This window comes from Capricornis sumatraensis, chromosome 10 (assembly GCF_032405125.1).
Source record: "Capricornis sumatraensis isolate serow.1 chromosome 10, serow.2, whole genome shotgun sequence".
In the NCBI taxonomy this organism is placed as follows: domain Eukaryota; kingdom Metazoa; phylum Chordata; class Mammalia; order Artiodactyla; family Bovidae; genus Capricornis; species Capricornis sumatraensis.
Window position 1 is genome coordinate 81,582,322 of NC_091078.1, and position 27,931 is coordinate 81,610,252.

At 40.0% G+C, this 27,931-nt stretch overlaps 1 protein-coding gene across 5 annotated transcripts in view; it reads left to right on the top strand.

Annotated features, from left to right (window-relative positions):
• MAGI1 (membrane associated guanylate kinase, WW and PDZ domain containing 1) overlaps positions 1-27,931 on the top strand; it is a 645,224-nt gene that overhangs the window by 493,590 nt on the left and 123,703 nt on the right. For all 5 annotated transcript variants that reach the window (XM_068982973.1, XM_068982975.1, XM_068982976.1 and 2 more), the window contains exon 3: positions 25,930-26,049. In XM_068982973.1, the coding sequence (XP_068839074.1) occupies positions 25,930-26,049 (120 nt within the window). The remainder of the gene's footprint in view (positions 1-25,929; positions 26,050-27,931) is intronic.

The following is a 27,931-nucleotide window of genomic DNA, read 5'->3' on the forward strand; positions in this document are numbered from 1 at the left end:
TGAAGTAGAATTTTCTCCTCTTGAGATTAAGTGGCAGGGATACAATGGTTCAGAAACAATTTGTTCAGTGATTCTTACGGGCTAGCATACCTTCTGAGCAACTACCTGTGCTCTATTGATTGATTGCGGTGTAAAAGATTCCTTAGTACACATGACATGTGTGCACAAACACAACAGTTACTAATAGCATCCAGGGAATGGGCATGCTGGTTGAGGAAACAGCCGAGTTCTTTGACTGGAGAGTGGTAGGTGGCTGTGGTGTGGCCAAGGACCGGATACCATGAGAATCCACAGTAATGATACCCAGTCCAGTCTTTGTGTATCAGGCTAGGTTTCCTGGAAGAATTGATGTCTGCACTGAGAATTACACTGCAGGAAGACATGGGGGTGCAGTAGGGATTGGTAGTGTAAGTGTTGTGTGAGAGGGAAACGGCAAGCTTGGGGTTTCCGAGTGTAGACAGTTACAGTAGGGGCCACATTCAGAGATTAGCCAAGACTGCTCTGCCTTTGGAGCAATTGCTTGGGGCGGGGGTGGCGGGGGGGGTTACAGGGCACCAGAAGTGACAAAACTGAATCCTGAGTGCTCAGTGCCGATGGATATGACCAGAGGAGAAAGCTCGAGGCGGTCATGGGAAGCTTCCAGGAACTCTACAGAAACTGAGTTTTATGTTTGTAGACTTTGGGAAGCTTCAAACAGGTGAATGATGTAATTACATTTGAATTTGCTGTTCTTGTCTCCTGAGTCTAGAAGCTATAATCTGTGTAATTAATTGTTGTCAGATTTTTATCTTAAACTTAGCTTTATGTGGTAGAAGAGGAGTCATTTCTTCATATTGAGATCTTCTAAAACCATGAGTAAGCTTCATAGGAAATTAATTTTGCCTGCTTCTGTTAGTATTTCTCAAAGTGTGTGTCAGTGAATACTAGTCCTGTGAAATGCCCACTGAAGAAAGAGGTGGGTAAACAGAAAGAAGTCTTGCAGTAAAGAATTCTGTTGAATTGGATTAAACTTGGTGCTTTCCAAAATCATTTGACTTAGATTTCTTTATGGCTGAAAATCTGTTAATATTAGGCCATGCTGTGGGAGAAAGCATTGTTCTTAATGGAGGATATTGAATGAAATATTCAGTATTCAATAAGGAATGAAACTGGTTTTTCCTTTCTCTATGATAGTATGTTCTCCTGATTGCTACCTCTCTATAGCAGTTAAGGGAATCAGGAACCCATTGCTAACTTAAGCTAGTGTAGTTGTAAAGAAGAACACTGGAAATTGTAGAGAAACACATCCCCAATAAATTGAATCCTGTTGAACTAAAGCATAAGGTTAATAGCCATTGCAAGTTTTTTGTTTCTTTTTGCTTTGGCCACACCCCACCATTTATGGGATCTTAGTTCCCCGATCAGGGGTTGAACCTGGATTCTAGGCAATGAAAGCAGAGTCCTAACCACTGGACCATGAGATAATTCCCCGAAAGTCTTTTTAAACAACAAACCTTTGGTTTGTGCTTTAGCAGATAAATGGTAACTTCTCTGTAAAAATGAAAAGTTTTAGAACTGTTAGTTTGTAATGGCTTTCTAATGCATTTCACCATTTGGCAGTTTAAAATGATAACTTGAGTCTTCATAAAGCTCTTATGCCTTGAATTACTCTTTAACATATGATAAGAGGTATACTGTTTATCATAATCTAACAACCACCAAATAAGAAACTAAATCACTCAGGAACTCAGGTATGCATATTTACATTAAAACAGTGAATTTTTGTCATTCATGAATATTCATTGTTCTTTGTATTTACTCAGTAAGTAGTACAGGCCTCATGTCAATATTTTCTGAAGTTTATATTTCACAAACTCATGGCACATCAGCATGCATATTTAAATATTTATTAAACTAGTTCTGAATATCTGTCATGCTGCTGCTGCTGCTAAGTCGCTTCAGTCCTGTCCGACTCTGTGTGACTCCAGAGACGGCAGCCCACTAGGCTCCCCCATCCCTGGGATTCTCCAGCCAAGAACACTGGAGTGGGTTGCCATTTCCTTCTCCAATGCATGAAAGTGAAAAGTGAAAGTGAAGTCGCTCAGTTGTGTCCGACTCCTAGTGACCCCATGGACTACAGCCTATCAGGCTCCTCCGCCCATGGGATTTTCCAAGCAAGAGTACTGGAGTGGGGTGCCATTGCCTTGCTCCTAAATCATGGGCTGCTGATGTTTTTAAGGGAATATTTGTTTCTAATGTCCTTCCAGTGATGTATCTTTAAGGCTGATTATTTAATGTAGAGATATATGACAATAGGTTTTTCTGTTTTGTTATAGTTGTTAGGTCAGAATCTTATTAGTTAAGTCACTCAGTCGTTTCCGACTCTTTGCGACCCCATGGACTGTAGCCCACCAGGCTCCTCCGTTCATGGGATTCTCTAGGCAAGAATACTGGAGTGGGTTGCCATTTCCTTCTCCAGGGGATCTTCCCGACCCAGGGATCGAACCCAGGTCTCCCGCATTAGAGGCAGACACTTTAACCTCTTGGCCACCAGAAATCTTATTGCTCATGGCTAAATGCCACGGAAAGACTTTTACTGTTAAAAGCAACCCTCTCTTCAGTGTAATCTCTGTGATAAAGTGTAAATGGAATGTGAGTCTCAAACAGTGATCTGTTATCAAGCTCAGGTTAATAAAGTGATAAAGTGATGGTTCTGTTTGAAGTCTCGTCCACTGTTTGTGGTGAATGTTATAGTGCATGTCTTGGGTTTTACAATGGAGTTTGCATTAATTATCATTATTAGCAGTGAGATTCTGGATAGAATGATAAAATCATTGTCTTTCTTTTATGAACTTACAGAATCTCATAAGTTGGTGTCATGATGGTTTGCCCTCCCCTGGGTTGGCTAAAACTTTGCCAAAATATATTTGGAGGTCTTAAGTTTTGGTAAGGGTTATTATGCTGAGGTATTTAGTTATCTTCTGTTACCACCATGCTTCATCAGTCCCAAGAGGCTTCTGAAAGGAAGTTTGACAGATCATAATAAGACAAGACATCTTAATAAACACTGTTCACACTTAGAAGATGGGTAGTCAACTGTGGTTGCTGATTCCCCTGGGACTAATTCTTTTTGTAGTTCAGCTCTTAATGTAATGGAAATCAGGGAGACATGCCGCACAAGTTTCCATTTTGAAAATGTTCCATGATAATGCCATTTTTTAAAAATGTGAAAATCAATTCTTTTGCTAGCATACTTTTTTCTTTTTTTGGAAAGAACACTCATCATGTGTCAGGCACTGGCTGAGTATTTTATGTACATTATCTCAATGTAACCTCACCATATTTTTAGACACTAGGCCCTATTATTAATCTCATTTACAGACAGGGAAGCTGAAGTTCAGAAAAACCAATGAATTTGCCTTGGGTCACCTGTTAAGCAGCTTACCTGAGTTTAAATACAAATCTTTCTGACTCCAAAACTCAAGTTCTTAACTGTATTAATGTAATATCTTCCACATAAGTGCTTTGGAAGTTATTTTTTTTCCCTTATGGCTGATCCAATGCCCAGTTAATTGTTTGTTAACCACCGCTGTGTCACAAGTCACTCCATCACTCCAAAATTTAGCAGCTTAAAAACAGTAGCAAGCATTTATCTTGTTTGTGAATCTGCAGTTAGGCTCAGTCTCAGTGGGGTGTCTTCACTAAGGGTAGGCTGGGTGGTTCAAGTGGAGTTAGAGGGTTTATTTCTTGGAGCTGCAGAGTTGTGTGGGCTGTTGACTGGGAGCCCAGCCGGGACTGTTGGATGGGAACTTTGGTTCCTCTCTGTTGGTCTGTCTAGCTCCCTCCTAGCATGGCTGCTGTATTACAAAAGCCTATTAGCAAGTGGCCACATCACAAGCTACAAGAGTTCTTTTGACTGGGCTCAGTAGTAGCATCCATCACTTTCTCTGTATTCTCTTGGCCAAGCAAGTTATTGGTGGTTTAGTCGCTCAGTCATGTCTAACTCTTTGTGACCCCATGGACTGTAGCCCATCAGGCTCCTCTGTCCATGGGATTTCCCAGGCAAGAATATTGGAGTGGGTTGCCGTTTTCTTTCACCAGGGGTTTTCCTGACACAGGGATCAAAGCTGGGTCCGCTGCATTGCAGGCAGATTCTTTACCAGCTGAGCCACCAGGGAAGGCCAAGCAAGTTAATAAGCAGTGTCGGGGTCCAGCCCCGGTGGATCCAGGGAATTCAAAGCGGGGACAGAGTCGGCGTCTGGGAAAGGACTATTTAATTAGAAATATAAAGAGATTAGGAAAGAATAGTAGGAAATTTAGAGGAGGAAAGAGGCTGTATTCCTTGGTTTACATAGAAAGCCAGTAAAGCCCCAAGACAAGGGACTTGAACCATCTACATAGGGCCACAGGCACCCGCTTGAATAGCGGAGGGTGCCCCACCTTGGGCTCCCTCTCACGTGGGTCTTAGAAACCCGGGCAAATAAATAGACACGGCTAGCCTCTATGCCCCAGACGGGAATCAGCCAGAAAATAGAATAAGAAAGAAAAGAAGACACGGGGGAACCAGTCTTTCCAGTGACTGGTCCATCCTTTATTGTCCGGGAAAGCTTTTTATACTTTTGGTTGTACATAGAGATCAATGGATAATACAAAGTTATGCAGTGTCAGCAGCCCTGACTCTTATCAAGACCAGGCTTTCTCTCTGCATACCTAGCTGTATGCGCAAGTCTTAGGTGATTTACATCATCTTCTGAACAGGAGGCCTATTAGCATTTTATAGCCCTTTTCTGATAAGGGTCTGTCAACCAGAAAACTTATTTGCCTTAAAAGTGTTTTTTTTTCCAAAGTCTGGTGCCACTCTCAGAAAGCACTAATTAAGGTTACATTCTTATATAGCAAGGACACAACAATTTATAACAAGGAAAGAGGAGTACAGTGATTTATAATAAAGAGAAAGTTCATTAACTCAAAAGTCTAGTGTTGCTAACATCAAAACTACTATATTCCTTTTTCTATATCCAATTACATTGATTAATATCCTTCAGGTGCCTAAAAGATAAAGAATATGGAGGCCTGGCAGCAGTCATTGACTCAACAATGAAAACCCATCCCCATTATAATTCTTAGCTCTTTAGAAAAGGCTCTGTATCTTTAAGGTGTTTTAAGCTTCGTGCCTCTCGCAGTTGGGGGGCTGTAAACAGTTACAAGTTGTAAAAGTCTCTAACTGTCAGGCAAGTTAGAGAGCCATCAGAGGGGTTTGAGCTGAGACAGTCCTTCCATATGCAGGAGACCAGTTGGAGCTCTAAGTTAACTTTTTCCAGAGAAAGGTGGTTGGGGATAGCCCCCTGTAATGTCAGAAGAGTATAGTATAGCAGACAGTAAACAGACCGATTTTGGTTTCGGGCTAGATGCTCAGGCAGAGCACCCCTTGAGACCTGACTCGCCTTGCCCCATCAGGTCTCTCCGCATGACCTTGTGTCATGGGTAGGATCTCCCGTGCTGGCTCCCGGCAAAGCAGATTCAAATTCAAGAGGAGTAGAGTTGGACATCGTGTTTTAAGGGGCAGGATTAGCAGCTCTTTTCCATTCTCACTATCTGTTACTTCAGTTTCTATAATATCCTCTTAACTATTGTTCCTCTTCCTATTCTAGTCCAGCATGGAGTTTGTTCTCAACCCAGCAGACAGAGTGACCTACTTAAAATCAGTCTGTAAAGCCTCTTGACCCTGCTCTGGTGAACACCCTCTAACTGCTTCCCTTCTTATTTGAAGTAATAAACAAAGTCCTCATGGGAGCCTGCATCTGCCTGTGTTGTCAAATCTTTATCCTCTCTGCTCTAACGTTTGACTGTCTCTGTTCCATGTTCTCATTCAAACACCAAGCCTGTTCCTGCCTCAGGGCATTTGTATTTGGTGTTGGATACTGTGTATGCCTAGAATACTCTTCCAGGTTTTTTATATCACTCCCATCTTCCTTTCCTCTAGACCTCTGTGCATTTTACCTTCTCGGTGAGGCATCTGCTGACCAGAGAAGATTGAATTCCACTTCACCATCCAGAATTTCCTTTCACTCTTATTCCACTTTTTCTCCCTTACACTGAGTGTCACATGACATATTTATTAACTTATTTATTGTGTTATCTCCACCCATTAGAATATAATCTCCATGAGGACAGAGACTTTGGTTTATTTTGTTGCTGGATCCCAGTAATTTGCACTATACAATACCTGGCATGTAGTAGGTGTTCAGTGAATATTTTTCAGATGCACAGAGGAACTTGATTTCAACACATTTAAATTTTCCATGGCATTAATGTTTATGAAGTATTTTAATTTATGAGTATAACTTTGTGTCTCATAATGCTGTGGGATTAAATCTGGTTTAACAACAGCCATTTGGAGTTTCAGGTCTTATCGAGGAGATCCACAGTGAAATCTCTGTTTATTCCACTCTCCTCCTCCTTTTTCTTTTTGTAAACATTCATGGAGATTATCATCTTGTGAAGTTTTCTAAGCCCCAATGTACCTTTCTTTCAATAAATACTTGTACAACTACTGCATGCCCAGTCTGTGCTAGTCACTGAGGATATAGTGAGACAGGCATAGCCCTGTCCTTACAGTGTTAACATCATGATGAAAGAGAAAAACAGTAAATAATTATACATATGCACAGTCATTACAGATTCTAAAAAGCACTGTGAAAGCTATGCAGTGGTCTGTGAAGGGGAATTAGGCAGGATTTGCTTTAGATATAGACAGGGAGATATTGGGTACAAGGAGGTCTTTAGGCTGAAATGTACACAGTGGCTTTTGGTTAGTTTTAAGCTACCAACCAGAGGGATATGTTTATTCAACTAATGTGAATTTAGCACTGCCATGTGCCAGATATGACTTAGGTCATACCTGAATTGGTCTAGTGGTTTTCCCTACTTTCTTCAATTTAAGTCTGAATTTGGCAATAAGGAGTTCATGATGTGAGCCACAGTCAGCTCCTGGTCTTGTTTTTGCTGACTGTATAGAGCTTCTCCATCTTTGGCTGCAAAGAATATAATCAATCTGATTTCGGTGTTGACCATCTGGTGATGTCCATGTGTAGAGTCTTCTCTTGTGTTGTTGGAAGAGGGTGTTTGCTATGACCAGTGTGTTCTCTTGGCAAAACTCTATTAGCCTTGCCCTGCTTCATTCCATATTCCAAGACCAAATTTGCCTGTTACTCCAGGTGTTTCTTGACTTCCTACTTTTGCATTCCAGTCCCCTATAATGAAAAGGACATCTTTTTTGGGTGTTAATTCTAAAAGGTCTTGTAGGTCTTGATAGAACTGTTCAACTTAAGCTTCTTCAGTGTTACTGGTTGGGGCATAGACTTGGATTACCGTGATATTGAATGGTTTGCCTTGGAAACGAACAGAGATCATTTTGTCACTTTTGAGACTGCATCCAAGTACTGCATTTCAGACTCTTTTGTTGACCATGATGGCTACGTCATTTCTTCTGAGGGATTCCTGCCCGCAGTAGTAGATATAATGGTCATCTGAGTTAAATTCACCCATTCCAGTCCATTTTAGTTTGCTGAATCCTAGAATGTCGACATTCACTCTTGCCATCTCCTGTTTGACCACTTCCAACTGGCCTTGATTCATGGACCTAACATTTCACGTTCCTATGCAATATTGCTCTTTATAGCATCGGACCTTGCTTCTATCACCAGTCACATCCACAACTGGGTATTGTTTTAGCTTTGGCTCCATCCCTTCATTCTTTCTGGAGTTATTTCTCCACTGATCTCCAGTAGCATATTGGGCACCTACCGACCTGGGGAGTTCCTCTTTCAGTATCCTATCATTTTGCCTTTTCATTCTGTTCATGGGTTTCTCAAGGCAAGAACTTTGACTATGCCAAAGCCTTTAACTGTGTGGATCACAACAAACTGTGGAAAATTCTGAAAGAGATGGGAATACCAGACCACCTGACCTGCCTCTTGGGAAACCTATATGCAGGTCAGGAAGCAACAGCTAGAACTGGACATGGAACAACAGACTGGTTCCAAATAGGAAAAGGAGTACGTTAAGGCTGTATATTGTCACCCTGCTTATTTAACTTCTATGCAGAGCACATCATGAGAAACGCTGGACTGGATGAGACATAAGCTGGAATCAAGGTTGCCGGGAGAAATATCAATAACCTCAGATATGCAGGTGATACCACCCTTATGACAGACAGTGAAGAGGAACTAAAGAGCCTCTTGATGAAAGTGAAAGAGGAGAGCGAAAAAGGTGGCTTAAAGTTCAACCTTCAGAAAACGAAGATCACGGCATCTGGTCCCATCACTTCTTGGCAAATAGATGGGGAAACAGTGGAAACAGTGTCAGACTTTGTTTTTTGGGGCTCCAAAATCACTGCAGATGGTGATTGCAGCCATGAAATTAAAAGACGCTTACTCCTTGGAAGGAAAGTTATGACCAACCTAAATAGTATATTCAAAAGCAGAGATATTACTTGGCCAACAAAGATCCGTCTAGTTAAGGCTGTGGTTTTTCCAGTGGTCATGTATGGATGTGAGAGTTGGACTATGAAGAAAGCTGAGCGCCGAATAATTGATGCTTTTGAGCTGTGGTGTTGGAGAAGACTTTTGAGAGTCCCTTGGACTGAAAGGAGATCCAACCAGTCCATTCTAAAGGAGATCAGCCCTGGGTGTTCTTTGGAAGGACTGATGCTAAAGCTGAAACTCCAGTACTTTGGCCACCTCATGCGAAGAGTTGACTCATTGGAAAAGACTCTGATGCTGGGAGGGACTGGGGGCAGGAGGAGAAGGGGACGACCGAGGATGAGATGGCTGGATGGCATCACTGACTCAATGGACGTGAGTTTGAGTGAACTCCGGGAGTTGGTGATGGACAGGGAGGCCTGGCGTGCTGCAATTAATCGTTGCAAAGAGTCGGACACGACTGAGCGACTGAACTGACTGACTGATGTGCTAGATGTTTTTCCAGGCATTAGGGATTCAGCTTTAACAGGACAGAAAACCCCTCTATTTTTATGGATTCCACTGTGGGAAGATATTTTAAAATTTTCTTTGTAATCTAAAATTAAAATTATTGTAATATTTTACAGTATGTTCAGCAGGATCAAGTCAGGAAGACAGAAGCAATAGTAGGTATTTCAGCAGAGAGAATCTAGTAATGTAGGGTCTGAAAAAGCTAAAGGAGAGCTCAGTGTTATGCAAAGAGTAAACAATAAGGTCATAAAGTGGCTCACACTGTTAGGGAGGGAGAGTCCAATGGAAGGGGGAAATGTTAGGGGAGGGACTTAATGACTGAGAGCTCAGACCTCTAAGGAGGCAGCACTGGCCTGGGATATAGGTACCTCTCTGGTGGCTTGGGGAAAGTGCAAAGGCCCTGAGGCAGGAAACCTCCTGGAGTGTTCTAGGAACAAGGAGATCAAGGTGGCTGACACAGAGGGAGACATCAAGATGTTTGGTATCAGACATAATGCTCCAGAGTCAGGAAATGCCAAATTTTAATACCAGTTCAGCTCCCTCTTTAACTGACCATCAGAAGCAAGTAATACATGCTTTCCAATGCTCAGTTTGCCCATTTGGGAAACAGGGATGTAAACACTATGTCCTGTGGTTATGATGACGTTTCAAGGGAAAAAATATACTTTACACAGGGGCTGACACAGAGTAAGTGCTTAATTGTGGTTGGTTGTGGTGGTGATAATAGTAGACCTGTATTATTATTTTATATAGGTCTATTACTATTTTACACAGGTCTACTCGGAGAAGGCAATGGCACCCCACTCTAGTACTCTTGCCTGGAAAATCCTATGAACGAAGGAGCCTGGTAGGCTGCAGTCCATGGGGTTGCTAAGAGTCGGATACGACTGAGTGACTTCCCTTTCACTTTTCACTTTCATGCATTGGAGAAGGAAATGGCAACCCACTCCAGTGTTCTTGCCTAGAGAATCCCAGAGATGGGGGAGCCTGGTGGGCTGCCGTCTGTGGGGTCGCACAGAGTCAGACATGACTGAAGCGACTTAGCAGCAGTAGCACAGGTCTACTACTACAGAGAATTCCAGAAAAACACCTACTTCTGCTTCATTGACTGTGCTAAAGCCTTTGACTGTATATATGTAAGGAAAAAATGTAGTGTATATATATATATATATACACACACATATATATGTGTATATATTCATATGTATATATATGGATTCTGCACTATCTGTAGTTTTAAGTGTCCACCGGGGTTGTTGAAAGGTATCCTCCTGGAATAAAGAGGGGCTATTTTAAAGGGATTTAGAAAAGGCAGAGGAACCAGAGATCAAATTGCCAACATCCATTGGGTCATCAAAAAAGCAAGAGAGTTCCAGAAATACATCTACTTCTGCTTTGTTGATTATGCCAAAACCTTCAAATATGTGGATCACAACAAACTGTGGAAAATTCTGAAAGAGATGGGAATACCAGACCTCACCTGACCTGCCTCCTGAGAAATCTGTATGCAGGTCAAGAAGCAACAGTTAGATATGGACATGGAACAACAGACTGGTTCCAAATTGGGAAAGGAGTACGTCAAGGCTGTATATTGTCACCTTGCTTATTTAACTTAAATACGTTATTTATTTATTTAACTAAACAAATTCAGTTATTTAATAACTTATGTAACTTATATCATGTGAAAGCCAGTCTGGTTAAAGCACAAGCTGGAAAGAAGATTGCTGGGAAAAATATCAATAACCTCAGCTATGCAGATGACACCACCCTTATGGCAGAAAGCAAAGAGGAACTGAAGAACCTCTTGAGAAAGTGAAAGAGGAAAGAGAAAAAGTTGGCTTAAAACTCAACATTCCAAAAACAAAGGTCATGGTATCCAGTCCCATCACTTAATGGCAAATAGATGGGAAGCAATGGAAACAGTGAGAGACTTTATTTTCTTGGGCTCCAAAATCACAGCAGATGATAACTGCAGCCATGAAATTAAAAGAGAGTTACTCCTTGAAAGAAAAGCTATGATCAACCTAAAGAGCATACTAAAAAAGTAGAGAAACTACCGCCAAGTTCCGTCTAGTCAAAGCTTTGGTTTCTCTAGTAGTCATGTATGGATGTGAGAGTTGGACCGTAAACAAAGCTGAGGGCCAAATAATTGATGCTTCTCCAACACCAGAGTGTTGGAGAAGACTCTTGAGAGTCCCTTGGACTGCAAGGAAATCAAACCAGTGAATCCTAAAGTTTGGAAGGACTGATGCTGAACCTGAAGCTCCAGGACTTTGGCCACTTGATGTGAAGAAGTGACTCATAGGAAAAGACCCTGATGCTGGGAAAGAGTGAAGGCAGGAGGAGAAGGGGACGACAGAGGATGAGATGGTTGGATGGCATCACCGACTCCGTGGACATGCGTTTGAGCAAACTCCCGGCAATAGTGAAGGACAGGGAAGACGGGTGTGCTGCTGTCCCTGGGGTCCCAAAGCGTTGGGCAGGACGGGGCAGTTGAACTGATCATTATTTTAACCCCTGCTGCCACTGGTGCTGCTGTTTCTCTCCCTTTTGTTCTTGGTCATGACTGCTACTGCTCGAAACTTCTTTCATGACCCAGGGTCTGGAGCCCATGACACGAAATTGCTTTCGGTCAGTTTTGGAATGTTTAGAATTCCAACCCCTATACTCCATGGAAAGGTTTCTGAGTTGTGCCTCAGTCGGTGCTGCCTCCTGCAGGAAACTGCGATGTGTCCTCCGTCTCAGTTTAGAACGTGTGTCATTGAAGCATGACAGTGGCAGGTGTGCTGGTGTGGTTGGAAAAACAAAAGCCAGTTCTTTCTCTTTGTCCAGTATTGGCCACGGTCATTATGCTGATTGCGGTGGAGGCTGCAGTAGTTAGGGATGATTCTGATGACTGAGGATTTACCTCAAAATGCCAGGACTCAGTGGTGACTGAGGACTTAAGGTCCCTGAAAACTGACATAGTGACATGTTCCTTTCCGGATGGTGGAGAGGCTTGTTTTCTTTATGCTTTTTTTATGGGTTTGACATAGGCTAGAGCATGTACTTTTTATCTCTGAAGAGAGAAATAAGAGAGTAAAAGTTGTTAATTTTTAAGCTAGTCACTTCTCTGTCATTTTTGATCAGGCCCTATTTTGTGAATGTCCTATATCACATGTATTTTGTTGTAAATGTCATTCATTGACCTTAGCTGTTGCTCATTTAAAGGTTTAGGAAGGCACTCTTCCCTTTTAAATCTCTCATTTCCTGTTTTAGATATGTAAAACAAAAATCTTCCGTACAGGTTGGTGAAAAGTCCCTAACTGTAAAAATGAACCACTTTAGTCTCATTACTCTTTTCAGATGTAACATGTATGGCATGTTGAGAGTAACATACGCTTTCTGAATTTCCCAGCTGGCTCAAATACCTATACCCTTTTGTTTGTTTGTTTGTTTGTTTTGTTGTGTGAAACTAAATGTGTGGAAGGCCGTGGTGTTAGCTTTTGGATAAAACTCAGTTTTTATGCTTTTTGGATTTATTGAAGATGTTGACTCTTTGCTCCCTCTGGGCATAAATGTGGGTTTCCTAGAAAATGAAAGTGTAAGTGCTGGGTAAATAGGTTAAGCGGCAGGTATCTGGTGAAAACTCCTTGTAGCAGCTCTGGGATCATCTATCAGGTCCTCAGGTCTTCACCTGCTGACAGGAGGCTAATGCCAGTGGTGCCAATGCTGCCAGACCAAGGAAATAAAGATTGCCGCTCCCTTCTCCTTGCCCTTGATCAGCAGGCGCTGTCAATTCGGCTGATGAATTAGGTGAAACTCAAGACCAGGAAGCACTGTGCAATATGACATTTAATTACTAGGTGTGAAATAAACCAAAAACAAATGAAACCACTTGGTTTTTTTTCTAAAGGTAGATTGTTCATATGTCAGAGCTAAGATGTCATTGCCTTTTAATGAATTGGTTTATAAAATTCTGTCTTTAATAGTCATTGATTTGATCCTTGACCTGATTTTATCTGGACACATATTAGGTCTAGTTTGTGTTAAGGACACGGGCATAATTTGCTTTCTTGGGTTAAGGAGAAGCCTGTGGACTGAAAATGATGTGGCTGTTTTTGAAGGCAGCTCTTTCACTCACCTGACATCTCTGAAATAAGGTTTCTTTGAAAAGGGCCAATTTCTCTTAGAAAGCATAGAATAATTTATAGAGTTTTATATAGTAATTATTATAAGTAACTCACAATAACATTTCTACTTGATTTTACTTATTCAAAACTGGTCACTCACTTCCTAATAATACCTTTGCTATCTCATACATTATTCTAATGAAATCATGCCTTTAGAAGTCAGTGTAGGTGATATCATATGAATTCAGGCTTATGTTCATTACTGTCTGCATTTTTCCTAGCAAATGTTTAGAAGCATTAATAATTTGTGTTTAATTTAAACTCTGAAAGATACTTCATTTGGCTTACCAGGCAGAGTGAAAAATAATAATTTATATGAGTCATCTATCTAGGAAGTGTAGTCTATAACATAAAACGACCCAGAGCTGTGACAAGAGAAGTACTGCATAATGTGAGACTGTAATTGCTCATTGAGAAATGAATTAAGCGAAAGAAGGGCAATAATAGTTCATCAGCTGGATCTACATCATTTTGCAGTTGTTCCCAGTCCATATTTTTTTTGGAATGTGACTTAGAGTTGGAGAGGCAGTTGGCAAGAATAAGATAAGGTAATGTATGGTCCCAGGGTGGGGGAAGTCAAGGCGGTAATTCAGTTTTCTGGGAATCTGCTGATGTCATCATTTAGGGGGAAAAGCATAAGTCGCTTATGAACAATAGCAGAGTCCCAGGAGTGAATTCAGCTGCCTGGGATCCCATCCTTCTGTTCACATGTTCATATTTCTCAGACTTGGTTCATAAGACACTTTTTCAATATTAGAGTTTTGAGTGCTAATATAGTCTTCTCAAGGTGAAGGGTGGTATTAAGGGAAATTTAAAAGGCAGAGAAGGACATGCTAAAAAATAGAAATACTCAGTTTTTATGCTTTTTGCTCAGTTTTAACACTTTGGAAACATAATCCTAGAAATTTTACTGTTCACATCATGTTTTCCTTTATTATAAAGGCCATACTCTGTTGTTGAAGTAAGGAAACACATAAACAGTACCATAACATTGTATGTCTTTGGTATATGCTTAATGTACCAAACTGCTTTATCCTTTTAGCATCTCATATTGTGTGTCACACACTATTTCCTTTTGTCTTCTTTGACATGGCAGCTATACACTTGACAAGAACCAAAGTAAAATTTACACGGTGATGACTGTTACTCTGAATACTTGAGAAGGCTTTAAGAATTGTCATGCCTAGGTCAACTGAGAACCAGTGTATTAATTAAATCAGTGCAAACTCTTTTTTTCTTATGTCCATCTTGACTTGCTCTTGTAACTGTTCTCTGTGGTGTTAGATATAAATTGCTTTCTCTCTTTATATCCAGGTTTATGGTATTTCTTTAGTAAGTCTATATTTACCCTTTGCATGGGAAGGAGTTAATTGTATGAAGAATAGCATGTAATATTAAATTATGGGACTTGAGGGCCTCACATTCAGACACACTGTATCCTAGCAAATAGGCATCTATCCTTATAGATACATGCTAGTGCTTAATGACAATGATCATTTAAAATTATGGTATTTACAGAACAAGTTGACTTTATGATTTCTTAACAAAATACCGTCCGCAAAGTTGTGACTGGGAGTTGTGTGCTTTTGTGTGAGAGCTTTTGACAAATGATAATTAAAAATAGAAAATTTTGTGTGATGTGAAACTTGTGGGAAAAGAATGCCACTCTTGGGATAATTAAATTAGGCATTATGTACAGAAAACCTGTGTTCCACAATAGCAATATACTGAAGGGGCAGTAGTTACTTTCTTTACTTTCAAAGGGAAATGGTTGGAAAAAGAGAAGAGGGAGTTGTGGTGGTGATGGTGATGATGCTTTTGTTGTTACAGTCGATGTTCATTGAATGCAGATTATGACCAGACCTAGCAGGTTATATGTATTGTCTTAATCCTTACACAAGTTTATGAGGCAGGTATTATTATTCCCATTTTGGAGATGAGGAAGCCATGGCCCCAAATGTTTAACTTGGTTTTGGTTACACAGTTTGTCAATATCAGAGCTGGAATTTGAACTCACCAACTCTGATTTTAGATCTTATAACAGTTTCTGTCTCTATATGGCTGTTCTGGGAGAATTCCAGACCCCTGCAGTTTTTAGAAAGATATAACATGCTCAATAATTTCTGATTTCTGATCTCACGCTTACACTTGATTCATATATTGGAAGGACTAATGAAAGCAGGTTACTGTTAAAGAAGAAATTTATGCCATGCACATATTATCCACAGAAATGTTAACAACTCCTCTACTGAATAGTCATATCCTTGGAGACAGAGACTACCTTCTGTTTATCTCTGCATATCTGTAGTGTAGTATTATTTTGAACAGTGTTATTGATAGTGTTTACTCCATAAAAGTCAGCATTTTTATTATATTCCTAAAACTGTGAAACCAGCTATCTAATTTCAGGACATTCTTTTCACCCCTGAAAGAAACCATCTACCCATTGGCAGTCAATCTTGATTATTTTTTTTTTTTTAACTAAAGAAAGAAAGCTGCCAGAGATTAGCAGCATTTAGCATTGGCTTGCAGTCACCTAATTTGTGAAAACTTGACATTCTCCATTAATTATAGCTTTTCACCAAAATAACCGTTTTCTTTCACATGCTTTTGAAATTACCTGGTTGAAATCATTGGCATTAGTTCATTCCATTTTATACAAACAATTGCTGTCATTAATTCAGAGAAAGTAGAATGTATAAACTGTCATAATACTGAAAGTCTATCTGATCTAATCCCTTCTTATCGTAGACAGCCTTTAGTACTAAACTATGGCATTACTGATTTTCAGAATTCCTTTCTGAACAGAAAAATGCCTCAAGATAATCCCCCCTAAAGTTGATTTTTGATAAGCATGTACGGAGTGTTGGAAATTCTTTTCGTTCATTGCCTGAATGCTGAATGTTTGCAATGAATCTGTGACAGCTTGAAAATTTTTCCTTTCCTGTTTTTAATGAATGCAGGGTTTCCATGACTGTGTTTGCCTCTCCCCCGCATCAAAGAGGAAGAATGGTTAATATGCATGTTCAAGTCATTGCTTGACTTTCCTATTCAGTGATCCTGGCCTGTATTACCTCATTATTCTGATTAAGAAGTAGTAAAACATGTTTCCTGGGAGCTCAGGTTTTGGATTAAGAAAGTCATAGGGGGTGGGGCTGAGCATTCTCCCCCAGGCTTAACTCCATCAGCACCCCTTCGTTTTGCTTGATGAGGACAGAGATGAAGAGCTATGAAAACTAAGCTGTCCCCCTCCTCACACTAGCTTGTTCCTGTACCCAGTGCTTTCTTCATATATAGGGGCTTTTGCTGCCCTGTGGAAATAAAGTCTCGGGTTCAAATCTGGCTCTGCCACTTACCAGCTGTGTAAGTCACCTCATCTCTGTGTGCCCATTTTGTCACCTGTGAAGTGGGGGCAATAATAATAACTATAGGGTTGTTTTTGTTTGACTATTTAGTGGATTTAAAAGGACACAAGGACACAAGCAGGGGACTAGTTTTAAACATTATTAAAATTAACAAAAATTGAGGTATAGTTGATTTACAATGTTTGGGTATACAGCAAAGTGATTTCATTATACATATATATATCTGTGAGTATGTATATCTATGTATGTATTCTTTCTCAGATTCTTCTCTGTTAAAGGTTATTGTAAGACATTGAATATAGTTATAGCTCCCTGTGCTATGCAGCAGGTCCTTGTTGTTTATCTGCTTTATATATAGTAATATGTAAATGTTAATCTCAGATTCCTAATTTATCTCCCCCCACACCCCAATTCCCCTTTGGTAACCATAAGTTTGTTTTCTATGTCTCTGAATTAATTTACAAATAAATTTATTTGTATAATGTTTTTAGGTCCCGCATGTGAGAGAGATCATGTGATATTTGCCTTTCTCTGTCTGATTTACTCCGCTGGAGACTGTCTAGGTCCATCCTTGTTCCTGCAAATGGCATTACTTCACTCCTTTTTATGGCTGAGTAGCATTCCATTTATGTGTATATACCACATTTTCTTTAGCCATTCATCTGTTGATGGCCTGATTTTAAACATAAACATGTTCTCCTAGGAGAAAAGGCCTATTGGTCTTCTGTTCTCCATTCTCCTGTTCGCTTACAGTCCTGGTAATACAAAAGCTTTAGTAAAAGCAAATGCTTTTTATCCAGGAAGAAACACACACTAGCTATTCAAGGGGCCCTGCATTTGGGTGCCTAAAGCCATGATTAAGGCGCCATAGAAAAGTCCCTAGTGTTTTGAGTCTATTAGACTTGCAAGGCTTTGTGGTCCGTATTAGTAGATACATTGTTTCTAAATCTCTGTTTGCGGAGGAAGAGGGTTTATCCCCTTGTGGCTGGTCAGGCTCCCTAGAAAACGGCATGTACTCACAGAAAAATGTTTGTTATGGCACATGCTACAAGATTTGTATTTCTGGGTTGGTGACAAGAGGACATGAGCATTCATGAATTGGAGCCAAAGAGTTAGGGCTTATCCCTACAGGGTAAAAACATAAAGATCGCTTAGTTGTAGGACATACCTTCCTTCCGTTTTTAAAAAACATAAAGGTCGCTTAGTTGTAGGACATACCTTCCTTTCACTTGTATGTTGAAATGAAATAGATGAGATTGACATGGTAAACAGGCAGATGATCTCCTAGCCGGGGTAACGAAGGTTACATTAACTGAGGGCCAGAAATGACGCAGGTTTGACTGTGAGAATATCTAGCAGGAAAACAAAATAATATGCTATGTATATAAATGATATGCAGAGAGGTTTTTCTCCTTGAACATATCTCCAAGAGTGTTGATGAAACTCACCTCTGAGTTTCCAAGCTAGCCAAATCCAGGTCAGCTGCTCATCACCTACCTGTTTGTTTCAGGTACTCTGTCCCCGCTGGGCACCGTGATGGGAGCGGCACATACCTGTTTCCCTTTGAACTTGCACAAAGCCCAGAGGTGGAGGTGGTTTTAGTACTTAAAAATTGTTATTTTATATGTTGATGGTTTTATTTTTTCCACCCTCAATGTAGGTGAGGAAACTGAGACTTAGATGGAGCAACCTAAATTCTTTAGAGAGTAAGGTGATGGAGTAGGACTCTGAAACTACCGTTTTCCACCTTAAAAACTAGAGGCTGTAACGTCTGTCCTGGGTTTTCCTGGTTGGTAGAGACCTAGTCCTAGTGGTTCCCAACATGACTTTAGTGATGAAGTGAGGTGATTTTAAGCAGTGTTCTTGATGCTACTTGAAGATCTGATAATACTGAGCATATGACTCTCTGTAATTAATAAAATGCCTGTAATTGTGTCAAGGAGAAAGTCTCAGTTTGGTGCTAATAAGTCTCTAATGTTTGTTAATCTCCCTTTGTCTTGAGAGAATGTGGACTTCAGGCTCAGAGCCTTGGACTCTAGGTAAAATGAACCAATTTTATTTTTGTTGTATTTGTTTTTAGTCGTTGTTTATGACAGGCTGGAACTGATTGTTGGTAATGCTAAGTGTTTCCTGTCTGAAGTTTTGTAACGGTAAAATCTGCTCTTTGTCATGTGCAGTTCTGTAGGCTTTGACAAGTACATTGTCCTTCACCTTCCACTGCAATCAGGATACAGAACTGTTCTGCCTCCTCAAGCCCTCTCCCCTCCTCCCATTCCCTGGTGCTGCCCCCTTGCAGCCAACGTCAACCATACACCTGGCAACAGCTGGTTTATTCTCCATCTCTATTGTAGTTTTGCCTTTTATGGACTATTACTGATATGGAATATGCAGTATCTAGCCTTTTGAGTCTGGCTTTTTTTTTCTTACACTTATTGAAATGTATTTGGGATTAATCCATGTTGTTGTGTACATTTAAACTGTTGTTGAGTTCATTGTAAGGACTTAACACTGTGTATCCAATTGTCAGTTGAGGCACATTCAGGTTGTCTATCTGTTTTGGGCTGATTATATGTAGAGCTGCTTTAGACATTTGTATATAGGTTTTTGTGTAAATGAATTTTCATTTATTGAGGATAAATATTTAGGAGTGTGATTTGGGGGTCCTATGTAGATTTGTGTTTAACTTTTTAACAAGCTGCTAAACTCTTTTTCAAGTGGCTGTACCATTTTGCATCCTTACCAACAATGTATGAAAAAGTTCCAGTTGCTCCTTGTTTTCACTAGCATCTGGTACTGTAAGATTTTTTTTTTTAAGCCCATTCCAATAGGTATATAGCAGTTAAGCATTTCTTTTGATCTCAAGATATGGCAAAAACCGTGTGCGTGCATGCCAAGTCACTTCAGTCGTTTTCAACTCGTAGTGACCCCAGGGACTGTAGCCTGCAAGGTTCCTCTGTCCATGGGATTCTCCAGGCAAGAATACTGGCGTGGGTAGCCATGCCCTCCCTGAGGGGATCTTTCTGACCTAGGGATCGAGCCTGTGGCTCGTGCATTGCAGGCAGATTTTTTTCCACTGAGCCACAGGGGAAAAATTGTGTGAGTGGTAGGTAGGTAACTGAGTGAATTTTGGGAAAAAACATGTTCTACTCTGCTTTATCTCTGGCAACTAAAGAATAAAGACTATGAAGCTATCTTGGATATCTAATGAATTTCAAGCAACGTAAACACTTGTTTCCTTAACCTGTAAGCAGATGGAGTGACTATGATTTTTGAAAGTCTCGTTACATTTGGATAAGCAAAACCCAGATGAAGTTAACATCAGATGATCCCATTGAGTATTAACAATTTACTCCTAGTAATGATCCTTATACTAGCAGTCTGGCCTTGAGGCCAGTTGGAGTGATGACTTGCCTTGAAACTTAATGGTATTGGGAACACTTAGCAGTAGGAAATAGCATATTACTGTTTCATTTCTAAAATTATTTTCCTGCTTGAACTGGATATTTCAAGAGGAATTCTAGAAATAAGGAGAGAATGCAGATGAGCTGCAAACTTGGTTTTGTTTCTGTAGCCATTTGTTCTTCAGTCACTCAGGCGTGTGAGGTTCTGCGACTCCATGGACTGCAGCACACCAGGCTTCCCTGTCCTTCACTGTCTCTCAGTTTGCTTAAACTCGCATCCATTGATTTGGTGATGCTATCCAACCATCTCATTCTCTGTAGCCGTAGTTTGTGGAGTTTGATGATAAGGAAGGTAGTTTTTTGATTTCCTCATCAAGAGTCCCTCGTGCCGGGTACCCTGAAAGTTTATGAACCATACAATGTGCCCAAGAAGCAAGCAGCCACTCAAGCTTTGGAGGCAAACTTTTGTGGGTATTGCTAATTCATGCTGAGACAGTCAGCAGGGCATAGCTCAAATTCATTTATCTCGTGCATAAAAGGCTAATAGTATTCACTTGTCTGGTGCAAATCTTGTTAAATTTTTAACACTTAAAAAAAACTCTGTGTAAGTGATGAATGGTTTGAGATTTAAAAACCAAAATCAGGTAGAAAAATATTGCCACCTTCTCCTAACTTTAGGTCGCAGTGTCGGATACGACTGAGCGACTGAACATCCAAGTATTGAGGACCTTGATGCTAGCTTTCCATGAAGTGGGGAACTTTGGGACATATTGGGTGTTGATTCAGTTGGAGCCTCTGGTCTTTGGCATGTTCTTGCAAGGATTAAGCTAATATTGAAGTTGTTTCAGTAAGATGCCCAAGAATCAGGACTTTCAGGATTATTTTATTATTTTAATTATTTTATTTGATTTATAAAATACCAAAACAACTAACTACAAGCACCATGGTACAATTCAGAGGGATGTAAAGAAACAATTTTTTTTTTCCTCCTCCCATTTCTACACCCACCCTCTTCTGGTTACCACTGTTAAGGATTTATTCCATCCATTTAACTATTTATTAACTCAGAAAACTTGTAGCACCCATAGGGCTTTCTTTTCTCTTTTTCAGTAAAATGCAGTGGTTATTTTTGTACTTTATGTTACTTAACTGTATATTATAGATATTCTTTCTCATAACTGCTTGGGCATCTAACTAGTATTTCTTTACAGAGCAAAAAAAAGAAAAAAGAAATCCCAAGGGCAAATCTACCATATTTCATTTACTCATTCCTATATTCACAGGAACTCACTTTTTGTGTGTGTGTATTTTGGAGGATTGCTTTTGTTTTGATCTTGTTGCTTTCGGCTTTTGTTTTGGCTGCCAAAAGTGATGGCACGAATATCTAAGAAGACTTTTTTCCCAAGATACCATATCCAAAAGAAACCAAACAGAATTTTTAGTACAAAACATAAAGGTTGGCTGTCATTTTTCAGAGCAGATAAGAGGTTTTTAAAGGATGCGTTTCTTGTTGGAGTACAAGATTCTGCAGTTTGATTGTTGTTGTTAAGTCAGTAAGTCATGTCTGACTCTTTGTGACCCTTGTGGACTGTTGTTTGCCAGGCTCCTGTGTCCATGGCGTTTCCCAGACAAGAATACTGGAGTGGGTTGCCATTTCCTTCTCAAGCAATTTGATTTGTTTCTTATTTTTATTTCAGAAGCTGAAAGTGCTCTGGGGGCATGGTAGTGAACGTAATACTGGAAATGACCTCCTGGTTTAGAAATACACTGGCCAAGCCAGTTGCTGCTAGCCATGTGTGCCTCTTTAAATCTAAAGTAATTAACATTGGATAAAATTGCAGTTCAGTTCCTCTGTCACGTTAGCCACATATCAATAGCTACATGTGTACACATGTTGAACTTCAATGCTGTGCACCTGAAATGTATTTAATAAAAATAATAATAACCAGATGTGGCTCGTGGCTACCATCTTAGACTCACATCTACATCTATGAAACATTTCCCATAAGGCAGAAAGTTCTTTTGGACAACAATGATTTCAAATGACTAAAGTCAGATTGCCTACTTTCAAATCATAGCTCTGCCCAACTGAGTTGTATGTGACCTTGGGAAGGTTACTTTGCTTCTCTGGGTATCAGCTTCCTCATCAATAAAGTGAGCATAATAGCAATCCTTCTGTGTTTCTGAGAAACATTAGCTATAGCACTATTGATTAACTGTTGAACACTTTACCTAAGATATAGGTAAGCATCAAATAAGTGGAAGCTGTTCTTTTTTTCCTTGTGTTTGATTATCTCTTTTTTCTTTTGGAAGGCCAGGAGGTGAGCTCTGTGTTTGTTTGTTCAAACATAGTAGCTGCAAGATATTGTTGCCCTGATTTCTAGCTGGTGCAACAAAAGACGGAGTAGTAAGCTGTAAGCAACCTCCGTTTGTCAACCTGGGGATTTTTTTTTTTTTTTTTAATACGTTGTCCCTGAGAAACACTGTAGAATTTGTTTTACTTCTCTTCTGCCAGGAAGTAACCCTTCTGGCTTTGTTAGAAGTGTGGTTTGTAATAATTGTACCCACCCCAGATGGCTCCTGAAAAACCTTTGAAATGCCATCTGCCAGGCGTGTGTCCAGCAGGCAGCCTGTCATTCTGCTGAAAGAAAAGAGAGGGCGGGGTCCCCTCCCAGGCCCTTTCTCCCTAGCATCTCTGAATGGGAGCCTGGTCATGTGGACCAGGCCCAGGGCCGGTTGCTCAGAGGATAACTCCAGTAAGCTCCTGCTGGCCTGCAGAGAGGAAAGGTTTTGTCTGGCTAGTAAACCCTGAAGGTTTTCTGGGTGGAGATGAATCCTTCCCTACCCGCTTCCCCTGCTTCTTAAAGACCATTCTAAGCATATTTATTTCCAAGGGAAAATGGTGTCTGCATGTTTTCATTTTTCCTCTAAAATGTACCATTTTCCCCCAAGTTCTTGATTATTTTCAATCCTTTCAGGAAATTAAGTCCCAGAGGTTAGTGTTGTCTCAACAGTTACTCTGACAAATAGGTTCAGAAAACATGACTGGAAGAAATGTCACCGATAAGATGATTATAAGGGGAGAAAAACCAAAATATTGTCTGGTGTGGAAGACTTTAAAAAAACAAACAAACAAATCTTCTGTTTGGTCTTAATTATTTATCCGCATTTGGGGGCACTGGGAAGGAAGGGGTGGATTTAATTAATAGAATTTTGGTATGGAGACTTGAGTGTGAGAGTTGCCCTATAAAACATATTTAGGACAGATTCTTTCACAGCAAGTTTCAAAGAGATTCTGTTCTTGCCCTGCACTGGAATTTCCCAGTATGATGCAGACTGTTCGTGTTTTCCAAATAGCCGGCTGAACAGCTTTTGCACTTGGCTCTGAGACATCACACCCTCCTCCTCTGCTCCTGCTTTGTTGACAGCTGCCTCTTCATCTCCTCTGCGGATCTCTTCCTCTGCTCAGTTTCCAAAAATTGTTAAGTTTTTGTGTTTAAGTCAGACTTCTTGACTGCTTTTTCTATACTGTCTCTCCCCTTAGATTCTTTCTCTTGCCTTCAAATGCCACCGGTTTAGTGATAACTCTCAAATTTAGGGCCCAACCACCCATCTTATTTTTAGATTTACATATTCAGCTGTCCAGAGCTCTCTACACCCAAGGTGTCTGATAGGCATCTCAAGCTTTCACATATTCAGAAGTGAACTCTTAGTTTTTTTTCCCTTATACACCATTCCCCCATCTTCTTGATATCTGTAAGTAGCACATCCCGTTTGCCCAGGTCATATTCTTCTGTTTTTCTTACACACTCCATCAGAGGTTTCTGTCTTTAAAATCTAAACCTAGCATAGCCTGAGGAGTTGATGTACTTTGAACACGTCTATCCTATGTACTCTCTTACAGCTGTTTAAAGTGTTCACAATTCATAATAGAAATCTCATTGCTTATCACCTCTGTCCTATTGTTCTTGTCTATGCCTTGATTTTTTTCTCAACTGGACACTGAAAAGAGTGAAAGTGTTAGTCTCTCAGTCATGTCTGACTCTTTGCAACCCCATGGACTGTAGCTCACCAAGCTTCTCGTTCATGGCAAATTTTCTAGGCAAGAATAATGGAGTGTATTGCCATTCTCTTCTTCAGGGGATCTTTCCCAACCAGGGATCACAGCAGGGTCTTCTGCATTGCATGCAGATTCTTTACCATCTGAGCCACCAGGGAAGCTTGATTATGTATATAATTTGAACTATAATACCAACTCATTTCATTCTGTAATAACATAAACTATGTATCTGGTAGCAGGTACTGAGCTAGGCCTTTTAAAAGCCTTGTCTTATTCAATACACACAACAAATGTATAGGTAGTTTATTGTCCTTATTTCACAGATTAGGAAACTGAGAAACAGCAGAAGCTCCAGGAACCAGACAGACGTGAATTCATTGTTCCCTTTCTATGTGTACCGCCTCAGCAGCAGTATATGGTACTCTTTATAATTCTGGAGTACCCACTGTATGCCTGACACCCGAGACGTAAATTTAAGCATTGTAAAGTACCTCAAGGGTGTCATAGTCTGCCAAGGAAGCAAGAAATGGAAACAACTTAGGAAACACTTTAAGAATAGACTTTTGGACACTACACAAGCAGGCTTTTATACCAGAAAGTCCTGGTGTGCTGAGCATGACAAGCAAACATTTGTAACATAATTGGTACTATGGATAATGTGTAGCTCTTTGTAACACTCAGATTTCAGATATTAGAAAAACTGGACTTGTTTCAAAATGTTCTGTTTGAGTAAAATATGGAAGAAGTGTTGAGTTTTTGATGTAAGAGGTATCTGGATATCCATTGTAGATGCATGGAAATTCACATGGGCAGGCAATCAGAGACTGTATGAACCCTGGAGACAACATACAGTTGGTTATTTAATCGCTTTTTAGGGAGAATTATAATTAGGACTAGGGGGAAAAGTCTTGCTTATTGTATTTTTTAAAAATGACTTAAAAGCACTGTGGGCAATTGTGCCTTGCAGAATGAAAGCATGTTGGTTGTATGCCCTACCTAACTTGAATGTTGGAGCAGAAATCATGAATTTTGCTCTTTTAATTTTTTTTTTAATCTCCCCTACCATTTAATATAGATTCCTAGTATGTACTGCAAAATTGCTTATGGTTTATTTTCTTTTTTTAATTTGCATGTAAACCACACTCCTTCCACACTTTTGATTGAGGTTGACTGGGCTAAAATGATAGGTCTTTCACCCAGCACCTCAGATGGGTAACTTAAATATTCTAGAGGATCTGTGTTATTTCATAAGAAGAATTGTTGTATTTATGAGTCTTTGATTGCATGATGAGATTAATTCAGGGGGAGAATTTTCTATCAAATGCAGTGTCCTTTTTCTCCTGTCAGAACTTACGGGTGGCCTCTTTTTGCCAAACATATTAATTACATGGAGACACAGCAACATTTTGATCCCTGGGAGGTATCCAGCCACAGATCTTGGGCAATTGAATTTCTCTAGTGATGTGTTTATGCAGCGGGTGTCATTTTCTTCAAAGGGCTTATTACATTGGAAGTTGCCGGATAAATTGAGGAACACAAGAATTTCGAGGCCTGTGATAAAAATATAAACCCTTCAGGCTCTGAGCTTAAGGTGGATAATGTTTTTAGAATTTACTGGAGCCCTAAAAGCTGCTGATTGTGAATGTTGTCTGGGTAAAATACAGTTCACCCTTTTCATTCAGTGCATTCATCATTTTTTTCAGTGATAAAAATCACTCTGGGCTGCCTTGCTGTGATTGGCTTTGTCTTTCTGGTATTTGAGGGGCCCAGGCACGAGAGGATGGAAGTCAGGATGCTTTTCTGCTAGAAAGACATTACCTTTGCCAGCTCCCTGTCTCAGTAGGTGGGTCTGTCAGCTTAGGTACTTACTGAACTGGTTATTTTAATTACACCTAGATGGGACACTTCCTCTTTCAGTGGACTGATGTTTTCTTGTGCCTTTTGTCTTGTCTGCCACAGGCACAACCCGGTCTCCCAGAGAAGGAGAGGTGCCTGGCGTGGACTATAACTTTCTGACTGTGAAGGAGTTCTTGGACCTCGAGCAGAGCGGGACTCTTCTAGAAGTCGGCACCTATGAAGGTGAGCTGGTCTGTATGGCAGCAGTGAGCGTGCCTCTGCTGGGCACCACAGAGGATCCTGGGCCATTGAGGCAGAGATGTTCTGTGGACTAGTGAAGTCTAAACATCTGTAGGAGATGGCAGTTCACCTTAATGAGATTAATAATAATAAAATATATGGAAGAAGGCTTTGTGGAGCTCTTTAAAAATAATTTGGATTTTTTTTCTTTTCCTTCAGGATTTTTCTCCTTTAATTTGTTGATTTAAATCAGGCACGTGTGAGTGTGGGCGTGTGGGTGTGTGTGTGGGCGTGTGTGTGTGGGCGTGTGTGTGTGGGCGTGTGTGTGTGTTTAATATGGGTATGTACGGTAGTAGAAAGAAGAGGAAGAAGACCCATAGCATAAAATGTGACCTTATAGGTGGTGGTGTTTTAGTCTCAAAAGGACTGGAATGTCATTTGTACCACCAATTGATGTTTAATATATTTTTGAGTAGGTGATACATTTTCATGGAATATTTCAAAGCAGAATATTTCAGAAGTATTCAGTAAGTAAGCTCTTTCCTAGATCTATCTTCCACCTGCCTAATTTCCATTTCTCTTTTCCCCAGATATTAAAACTGGTATTATTCATTTCTGATTACTCTTCTGAAGTTTTTTTTTTTAATGTAAATACAAACACATATATGCAAGTGTACACATACATGTATTCGTTTCATACATGTGTTCTCATATCTTCCCTTATAGAAGGTATATATGCTATTTGGCATCTTACTGTTTTATATCATGAAACTATGTCTTCTAAGCCTTTGAGGTTCAGTACTAGAGTGCTTTTTGTTTTCTTTTTTAAGTGACTGAATACGTGGACCATAATTTATTTAACTAGGTCTTTTTGAATAAACATTTTTTTAATATTTCAAAACATGACTGTGTTGAATAACATGAGTATAAATCATTTCACATAGGTGAAAGTAAATCTGTAGGAAGAGATCAAAGCCTAATGTGGGGAGAAAATTAAACTTACATCTTCTGAAGACAGTATTATAGCTTGATTGCTTTGTTGAGTGTCATTATTTGAGACAGAAGGACATACTATGATACTGTTAATAACTGGATCAAGTTATTAAGTTTTGTGTACTTTTTAGAAACTCTCAAAATCTGGATTTATGGGACAAACACAGTGGCATTTTCCAGATGAGACTTAAAAACAAAGGATGAATACAAAATAGACTTATTTTATTAGGGGCATTGTAACTTTGACGTGATAATTGCCCGTTTCAGGGGCATTTTTTGCCGTGGGTACAGGGAAGAATACTAACTTTGTGCCTACTGTTCATGTCCAAATTTTGAATATACATTTAACATTAGGTAGATATTAACGAGATTCCTGATTGTGAATACAAGAAGATTTGCTTTGAGTATTGCTGGTTATCCATTGTTGTGAAAGTCGTTCAGTCATGTCCAACTCTTTGCAACTCCGTGGACTGTAACCTGCCAGGCTCCTCTGTCCATGGAATTTTCCAGGTCAGAATACTGGAGTGGGTAGCCATTCCCTTCTCCAGGGGGTCTTCCCACCTCATGGATCGAAGGCAGGTCTCCTGCATTGCAGGCAGATTCTTTATTGTCTGAGCCAGTATTGCTGTTATCCATTGTTGTAGTTTCCTTGAAGTACTGGGATTTGACTTGGGGTTGGTGGGCTGGGAGATCTGAGAGTGCCCCAAGGAAGAATGATTTGTTAAGACTGGTACATATATACAAGAGAATATTACTCAGCAATAAAAAGAAATGCATTTGAGTCAGTTCTAATGAAATGGATGAAGAGTGAAGTAATGAGATGGATGAAGAGTAAAGTAAGAGTGAAGTAAGTCAGAAAGAGTGAGACAAATATTGTATGTTAATACATATA